Here is a 9817-nt window from a genome sequence, read left to right as displayed (position 1 = left end):
TATAGCTTTGAGTCCTTGAGCTTTAAGTATATGTTAACTATTTCCACCTGAATGCCCATCAGCTTCACAAACTCATCATTTTCCTTCAGTATTTCTGTTGACGGTGCCATTACCCTCTTAAGTCACCCAGGCTTGAAATTTCAAAATTCTCTTTGGCCCTTGGCTTTCCTTCATATCCCTCCCGTTATGGTGGCCCCCAGCCTTGTCCTCTCGCCCCCATCCTACAAATCTTCAGCTTCTGATGATTCTCCTTTCATGATATTTCTCCCTTCTTGAGTTCAGGCCTTTACCTGACCAATTTCAAGAGCCTCCTAACTAGTCTCCAGGCTTCCAGTCTCTCTTATTTCCAATTTGTTTTTTGAACAAGCCATGGACAAGTCAGCTCATGTCACTCCTCTGCTGAAAACCTTCTATGGCTTCTTATTAAGGCCCTCTACATTCTGACACCAACTTGTGTCACTTAGGAGTTAGCATTATTTCCCATTGTCACTTCACAGACTCCATGATCCCAAATGGAATACTAACTATTCCCTGATCTTGCCCTGCCCTCTCCCATATTCATTCGTTCAGACAGGCCATTCTCATTTCACATAACTGAAATTCATTCCCTCTTTAGCTCACTGCCCAGTTCCCTTTGGATCCTTATCTTCCTTCTAAGCTTATAAAGTTTCATGAAGTTTCACCTGATTCTCCCTCACCTCCACTGAAAGAGATTCTATTCCTCTTCACATTTTCCTCAAGTAGTTAATCTGAATCTCTCCTTTGCCCTCACCCATCTCACTTTGCCTCATACCTGTCTGTGTAAACACCATTTTTCCTTCAGTAGAGACTTCTTCTTTGCAAGTTTATTATTATCCAAGCATTTTGTAAATGTTAAAGCCTTATATAAATGTGTGCTATCATTATCTGTATTCCTCATGATGCTTTGCACATAGATTCCTAATAAATATTAGAAATCAGTGCCATGTGATTTAAAACAAAACAAAACACTAGATTATGAGTTAGAAGACCTGTGTTTTAGTCCTGGCCCTGCCTCTTAGTAGCTATCTATGACCTTAGCTAACTCACCTAACTTTTCTGAGCCTCAGTTTTCTTTTCTTTCGCCTTTTTTTTTGCTTTTCGGAGGGGGAAGGCAGGGCAATTGGGGTTAAGTGACTTGTCCAAGGTCACACAACTAGTAAATGTTAAGTGTCTGAGTCCGAATTTGAACTCAGGTCCTCCTGACTCTAGGGCCAATGCTCTATTCACTGTGCTACCTAGCTGCCCCTGAGCCTCAGTTTTCTTATCTCCAGAATGGGGATAATAATCTCTGCCATGAATGCCATATGAAAATTGAATAAGATAATTTATGTGAAAGCATTTCTTAAATTAAAAAAAAAACTAAAAAGATGCAGGAATAGTAATATCATTATTTAGATAGCTGGTGATACTATACTGGAACTAGAATCAGGAAGACCTAAATTCAAATGCAGCCTCAGGAACTTACTAACTATGTGATTTTGGGCAAATCACTTCACCTCTGCCTCAGTTTCCTCATCTCTAAAATGGGGCTAATAACAACACTTACCTCCCAGGGTTTTTGTGAGGTCAAATGAGATAGTATTTGTAAAATGCTTTGCAAATCTTAAAGTGCCAATGTTAGCTATCACCATCATAATTATTATTCATTGAATGAATTCATTAAAAAAATTTAGTGATGAGAAATTTCTGATAGCCATCATTGTTTTTATGTATAATATCATCTTGTTTATTTATTCTGAAACACAAAGAGTGAGGTATTCTAAATATGTGTCCAGCAAAATAAAGGAAGCCTACTTCTTTATATTCCAGAGAGTTTTTTATTCTAATCATTCTGAATCGAAATCTTTCTAGAATGATTTGTCCTGCTTTCTTAAACAGAGTAATCCAAACATAATCTAACTTTTTCTTCAAACTTCATCATCATAAAAATGATTTATATGCTGTTTAGTCGTTTTTCAGTCATGTTCAACTCTTCTTGACCCCTTTTGGGGTTTTCTTGACAAAGAATAGTTGGCCATGTCCTTCTCCAGCTTCAGTAGAGATGAGGAAACTCAGATAAACAGGGTTAAGTGACTTGTTTAGGGTCACACAGCTAGTAAGTGTCTGAGGCTGGATTTGAACTCAGGAAGAAGATTCTTCCTGACTTCAGGCCTGAAACTCTACCCACTGAGTCATCTAGCTACCCTATGACTTATATAACCCTATGATAATTTAATATAATGTAATATAGTGATACCAGATACCTTCCAGTGCTATTTAGATGTGTAAGGCAATTTGATTTTGCAGTAAATGATTCCAGATTGTTTTTTTGACTTCTCCTCCTCTTCTTCCTCCTCTCCTCTTCTTCCCCTCCCCCTCCTCTATCCTCCTTCACCTCTTCCCCTTTCTTCCCCTCCCCTTCCTCCTCTTCCTTTTCCTTTCTCCTCTTCCTCCTCCTCCTCCTCCTCCTCCTCCTTCTCCTTCTCCTCTTCTCTGTTTCTTATCATTCTTATCTTCTCTCTTTTCTTATCATTCAGTTGGCTGTCCCTGAATGTGTGTCTCTCTCTCTAGCAGCCCAAAAAGTCATTTGAGTTTAACAACTTCTCATATATAGTCTAGGAAACCAGTTTACAAAGTTTGTTTTAGAATCATCAATAAAGTAAGAGTAAATATGCCAAAAGAGAATTATCTTCTTAGGAGCATTAGTATGGATTTTTATGGCCATTTGACTATTCAGAAACTTTCTTTTTTGCTTGTTTGACTGTACTCTGGATAGCTGAGGTTGCTGCATTCATGAACTTGAATAAGTGAGAGATTAAACTGTTTTTTAACTTTTCAGTGGCTTAGTTTGGGCTACTGTTTGGGTATACAGAGGTGGCTGTTATATGTCACTCTATATTTACAGATGTGCATTGTCAGGGAAATGATAGCAATCACTGAGTGCAACAATGAATACATACAGTCTCTGAGTATGAATTCATCTGAAAATATGAGTTATGGAGTGCAACTGCCTCCCATTTATCCTTAATACTTAACTGACTTAGAAAATGCATGCAATTTTTTACATTTGATTTTATAAAAGATGAGAGCGGGTGAGTATTATTCTGCCCCATCCCAGAGATTTAGACATGTACAAACATACGAATATGTATGTAGATATCTATGTATCTGTATGTATCATGCTGCCTCTTTTGGTCCCTTCTTTGGCTATTAGCTAGGTCTGGCATTGTTCAGATAAAAATACCATTTAGGTCTCTAGCTCCATGTTTAGTCTTGTGGATGTTTATTTAGACTATAAAGAACAACAATGGTCTAATTGAATGAATTCCTCCAAGTTATTTTGTAATTTATGTACTTTGGCAAGCATTCTTTAATATACAGTGGATCTGCCCATACAGATGATTGTATTTTGACTTTTTTTTTTGGGGTATTCTAGGTACAAAAATGGCCCTACTTCTGCAACTATCCAGCCTAATACCTAACTGAAGAAAATTTTTACAACATTATCTTTCCTTTTCATTTTGGATTGAAAAAAAAAAATGAATCCAGAGAGAGGAGAAAGTGCAGGATGTTGGAAGCGGGCACCTGCTAAAAAGTGGAATATCTAATAACTGCATTTTCAATAAATAGCAAACAAAACTGTTATGCTGCGATTCTGGAGTGGTGTTAATTCTCTAGAAAGTAGGTAGCCCTCCAACAACACATCCAGTTTTTTCTAAATTATGGAAATTTTGTGGAAGACGTTGACCTGGATTTTGAGCCTCGTCATGGCTTCATCGGAATTTCACAGTGACACCAGGCTTTCATACCGCTCCCAAGGTAGGGTTCCTCCTTTTTCAAATGGTGAGAAAGCTGACGCAGTGTTGGAATAGGGGTGATTCTAGCAGATGAAGAGTGTTTGGGTGGAATGTTGCCACCGAAGCCAAGACCTCTTATAACTGATGTTAAGTTAGGGTAACAGGCCTGGGCCCAGCCTGTATAAGTTCCTTTTTAAGAAAATTGTCTTTTTGGTAAGAAATATGATTATGAGTAAATCTTTGTGACAATCTTTCCTTCCCTTTTATTATAAGTTGAACATTTTTTTTAGTCCACGAGTGGGCTTTGCTGTTAAAAAAAAATTTATAAATTACCCATATGACAGAATTCCTATCCAGTGTCACAACACAAATTAGGGAGTATTGAACAAGTGATCTTTCTAAGTCCTAGGAGACTTCTAATGTAGGGAGCATTAAGAATAATAAGCCATAGTCTACAGCATTCACTAAAGATTAATTGTAGGACTTCATTATGTTTACAGAAGGTAGGAATTCCACTTCTGGAACTTAACTTCTTCTTAGTCTTCTCTGCCAAACTGAGTGCCCTTCTTTTGGAGAGGACACATCACACGGTTTGACAAAAAATAGGAATCAACATGTGTGTACATGTAATGAAACATATATATGTTATATATTAGTATATGCATATGTACATTTGCATATATGTATACACGGGCACATATATGTGTATACAAAACTGTTATGCTGCAATTCAGGAGTGGTGTCAGTTCTCCAGCAAGTAGAAAGCCCTCCACCAATGTACTTAGGTTTTTCTAAATTATGGAAATTTTGTGGAAGACATTGGCCTGGATTTTGAGCTTCATCATGGTTTCATTGAAATTTCATAGTGACACCGGGCTTTCATACTGCTCCCAAGGTAGGCTTCCTGGTTAAAATCTCCCTAGAATCACACACAAACACATATATATTGATTTCTGCTTCTTGTCAAACTCTGGCAATGTGTTCTCTTCAAAATAAGTGCACTCAATATAGCAAGGAGGGCAAAGAAGCAGATAAACTTTAGAAATAGAATTTCCATCTTCTGTATATGTGTTACATATATGTATGTGTGTTATATATGTACATACATACAGAGTGTGTGTGTGTGTGTGTGTGTGTGTGTGTGTGTGTGTGTGTGTGAGAGAGAGAGAGAGAGAATCCCCAAAGTCTTAGTGCGCTTTTAAGCTAATGAAACTTAAAACTGCATTAAGACCTCTGGAGCATCCTGTATATGGCAATAATCATAGGCATGGGTCATACAATTTACCATATTTGAGGGCAGGATTTGTAGAATAGGGATGGACAGGGAGAATATTACACTTACAAAGCTCACTAGTGTTCAGCATTTCATTGTTAGAAGAGGACTGACCAGTCTTCCAGGCTTGTGGTCATGGTCTTTTGAGAGGCAGGATGATGAATTTATACTGTCCAGAGAGCAGTCAAGAGACAAGGACAAGAAAGGACATCTTGATTCTTGGTCTGGACTCTGCTGAAAACGATTCTGTTACTAATCTTCAGGAATTTAAATCTAGGGATTAGAATTAGACAGCTGAGCAAAAGTCATTGCCAATAAGTCTCTTCTTCCTTTTTAGAGTACTTGGCTCCCTGTAATTCATAAAACGGGCTTTCTTATTATGGAAGGGCCCCTTCAACAGAGGTGAAGGGTAAAGTGAGCAATACCAGGCTGTAGAGTTAATGCTTGCTGTTAATTCTATGCCTGGTATCTGCTGTCCAAGTCTCCATCTCTATCAATTTAAATAGGGTAAACTCCCTGACCTATGCTTGCTGGATACTGCTAAACAGTGAGCAAAATGCCACCTTGCTACATGAGCTAGTCTGTTGCTGGTAGTTATAAAAAACACATAATTTTCTGACCCTAGTTCTCATGAGGGCTCGATAAGAAAGTCATTTGGGGATAGTAATCTAAAGGGTTCTGTAGAGCAAAGCCAAAGCTGAGGCTTGTATGTACCAAATGAGGGTGTCAGAAAGTAGGTAATGATAAGAATAGCTCATGTGAATGTGAAATTTTAAAATGGACAGAATGCTTGCCTCACAATGACCCGGTGAGGTAAGTAGTGCAAGTATCATTAACTCCATTTTACAGAGGAGAAAAAAGAGGCTCTGAGAGTACTTTTATATTGTACAGGCAGGAAGGATTTGAGAAGAGATTTCAACCCAGGTTTCTTGACTTCAAGTCCAATACTCTGCCCACTATGCCACTCTTTCCCTTAGAACTGTGGCTTTTAGCACATAGTGTGGTCTAGAGGAAATTATATCATCTCAGTCCTTTCCTGTATCTTTCTTTTGGTTATGGTTTCATGGGAATTTATACTTGTATTCCCCTACAAGTATTGCCTTATTTTGTGGTCAGGTGTTTGCATTCCCTTAGGAATGCAAATGGGGGGCATCACAGGGAAAGGTAAGGAGAGTAAAGAACTACCATTTGGTAAATGTGTGTAAGGAAGGTATAGATACTGTGAACTAGTTGCATTTTGGTAAGTCTGAAGACTTTCTGGCTAACTCTGCAGGGCACTGCTCAAAACCCTGTTGGGTAACTCCTACACCAACCAATTTTGCCTTTGTTTGCCCATGGGTTCACTTTAATTTTGACCTTCATTTTGATGGTAATTTTCATTTTCATGCACATGGTACAACTAGGTTTCCCAAATTCACTTCATACAGATAGGTAAAAATTGGGGTGGGGGAAACCCACCCAGCGGCATGTTGGATATGGCTCCTGAGAGTCTATCATTAAATTTTCAATGGGAGCACTTACACCTCAGGAATCAGCAAATGCTTCAAATCAGCGTTTGACTTATTATTTTGTTGATTGTCTAGATTTAAGAAAATGATGGAGAAAATGTCAGGAATTCAGATTAAACTTCAAAAATATGTCTTGCTTAACCCCCCCCCCCAGCTCGTTATTAAATCTATGTTTTCAAAACATCAATTTTTAATATGCCCCTGAACCCATCCCACCTCAAATATGTATCATTTTGATAAATTCGATGATTAGGGTCTTGGTCTTGTTCAACTTTTGTCCATTTCCCCTCTTTGTTTTATTTTTTTTCTGAGTGAATTGTTTACCAGTACCTCACTCCCTTATACTGGAGAGTGGGTTTGACAGTGTGGCATTGTTTGTACTACTGCTTGGTTCTGTTCCATTTTCTTCTCTTTCATGCCTATCTCCTGGACTGTTCTACCCTGTGATTACAAAGAGGAATTCCTGTCGTACCTTGAACACTACCAGCTCACCATCCCAATCCGGGTTGATCAAAATGGAGCTTTCCTCAGCTTTACTGTGAAAAATGACAAACACTCAAGGAGAAGGCGGAGTACGGACCCTATTGACCCACAGCAGGCAGGATCTAAGTTATTTTTTAAACTCTCAGCTTATGGCAAGCACTTTCATTTAAACTTGACTCTCAACACAGATTTAGTGTCCAAACATTTTACCGTGGAATACTGGGGGAAAGATGGGCCCCAGTGGAAGCATGGTTTTTTAGACAACTGTCATTACACAGGATACTTACAAGATCAACACAGCACAACTAAAGTGGCTATGAGCAACTGCATCGGGTTGGTAAGTGTGTGTGACATGTTTGATTTCTGCTAGAAGGAAGAACACATTTACCCAAGAAAGAGTACACATTTTTTTCCTCACCATAGGGCCTTAAAAAATGCTGTCCATTCTGCTATAATGGGACATATGCATGTCCAAAAAGCATGGTGCTGTGCAGTCATGTAAAATTGGGCAATACAACCCAGAGAGTTTATGGGGACGATGGGGTCAGGGACACAATGGGTCCTTGGACTGCTGCTTGGTCAAAGGCAGTTTGTGGTGGTGTGGATCACCTTCTCAATCCCCAGCTACCACTGTACCAGAAGATATACAACAAATATGGTACCTTACCTTTACAAAGATCTGAAGTTTGTAGAAAAGAGTGTTGGAAGGGTTGTACCACATGAGTGCATTATTATGAGGTGGTTCTGGTTTCTGCCTCTTCTGTTTCATCACTTTTTTCTCAAGGAAGAAATCAATCAGAAGCAAACTACAAATTTGTGATAGTTTGGAACAAATCTATGTTTTCAAAACACATTATAGCTGAACTGGCTGAATGAAAACAATTGGATAGCTAGTTTAAAGGTAGTCTAAAGTTAGAGGACAGTCTAAAAAGTTGCCATTTCGACTTTTATTGTTACTGGGAATATTTTTGAAAAGGATTTCTTTTCCTACAAGGAAAAGCTTTTAAATCTTTGGGTTGTACAGAATGAAACAAACAATCTGTTCAGTCTGGTTTCTCGTCTGGATTTCAGGGTGTCAAATATCTTGGGCTCCCTTTATTTTTGTTTTGTCAGAAAGACACTCTTCAAATATAAAGAAAATTGACTCAAGTGAGGAAGATCTTTTTCCTTTGGTCAGATTTTCTGTGAGAGAGCTTAGACTTTAGAGGTCATCTATTCTTCTCCCCTCTTTTTATAGATAAGGAAACTGAGACCTAGAACATTTCCATGACTTGCTAAAGGACACTATGGTAATGCATAATAGAACTGGGATTCCAGTCTAGGGCTCCTTCCTCCAAATTCACCGGACTACATGACTTTTTAAAATTGGATCAAATGAGATGTTTGTAAAGCTCCTAGCATACAGTAGGCATTTAATAAATGCTTGTTCCCCTCTTTTCTCTTTCCCTTCCCTCTTAGTGGATTCTAGGGGTTGGAAATACATAAGGCTCAAGACTGCTTGAATTCTAACTTAAGAAGGGGTTAGATTTTTAGTCCTCAAAAAATATAAATATGCAAATACCAGAATAATAATGTCACTTCTGACATAAGATTTTCATCTAAAAATTAAAGGTAAATAATCTTAATTATATTTATCAGGCAGATTTAAGTATATAGCAAAAATACTGGCCACCTGAGTCTATTACAACCCCAGCAGTAAAATGTGTGTGTGTGTGTGTGTGTGTGTGTGTGTGGTTCCTAATTCAAGTTAATTCAACTTAATTAAGTTAAGCACATTCAATAGAGATAATAAAGTTTAGGCAATATACAGCATTTGATCTCATAAAGCTTGCAGTCTAGTATATGTTAGTGGCTGTTGAGTCAATCATAGTCATAGATTGTTAGGGGTTGAAATATTAGGGTATTCTCCCCAGTAAGTTGTAAACTCCTTGAAGGTAGGAACTGTTTTTGTATTTGCACCTCCATCACCTAGCACAGAGCCTGGCACATTATGGGAGGGAGGGGCGTTGTTTAAGGCTCAAAGTTGTGATTTGACCAGTGTGGGGTACTCTTGATATGGAAACTCCAGCTATCCATGCAGACTGACAACTCATCGGGAATTTGAAGTCCTAGAGAGCTGCCTGAGGGCATTGAGAAGTTAAATACCTTGTTCATGGAGACACAGCCAGTGTGTGTCAGAAGTAGGCCATGAACCTAGGTTTTCTGACTCTATCAATTGTACCATGTTTTCTGTTGCATGCATAGTAGGTACTTAATGAATCATGAGATGCTCATAGTTTGAATTGAATTGAAAGGGACATTAGAGATTGAACTTAAATAGGGCAACCAAAGCCCAGAGAAGGGAAATCAATTGCCCAAGATCACACACTTGCCCATATCCACAAATCCCTTTCTGTTTCCTACAAGTAGGGAATGACAGACACTTCCCATGTCTAACATATATTTTCAGAAGTCACTGATTTCCCTAATTCCCCTAACTATATAGTTATTCTCATCTCATCATGGATAAGAAGTTACATAAAAAGAGAAGGATTTGGGAAACTGAAGTCCTTTCCAAACCATGGTGCCAATGCTAGGATCCCCTCTTCAGCTCCCCTTGTTGTCTTTCCCCTGTTAGCATGTACGCTTCCTGAAGGCAGAGACTTATGTTTGATTGTAATTGTATTCCAAGTGTTTAACACAGCACCTGGTAACATTGAATGAATGCTTTATCTATCTATCTATCTATCTATCTATCTATCTATCTATCTATCTAT

The 9817-nt window shown here is 38.4% G+C and overlaps 1 protein-coding gene across 1 annotated transcript in view; it reads left to right on the top strand.

Moving 5' to 3' along the window:
- The first annotated feature begins 3441 nt into the window (after positions 1-3441).
- The window catches only part of ADAMTS6 (ADAM metallopeptidase with thrombospondin type 1 motif 6), a 331893-nt gene continuing 325517 nt past the window's right edge, over positions 3442-9817 (top strand). The window contains exons 1-2 of the mRNA XM_069096412.1: positions 3442-3819; positions 7034-7398. Coding sequence (XP_068952513.1) covers positions 3723-3819; positions 7034-7398 — 462 coding nt within the window. The 5' untranslated portion in view covers positions 3442-3722. The remainder of the gene's footprint in view (positions 3820-7033; positions 7399-9817) is intronic.

This window comes from Petaurus breviceps, unplaced genomic scaffold, assembly GCF_028583685.1.
Source record: "Petaurus breviceps papuanus isolate PSGF00001 unplaced genomic scaffold, PetGlider_PUasm1.0 229, whole genome shotgun sequence".
Taxonomy (NCBI): Eukaryota; Metazoa; Chordata; class Mammalia; order Diprotodontia; family Petauridae; genus Petaurus; species Petaurus breviceps.
Note: the sequence above shows the minus strand (reverse complement) of the source record. Positions and strands in the feature narration are given on the sequence as shown.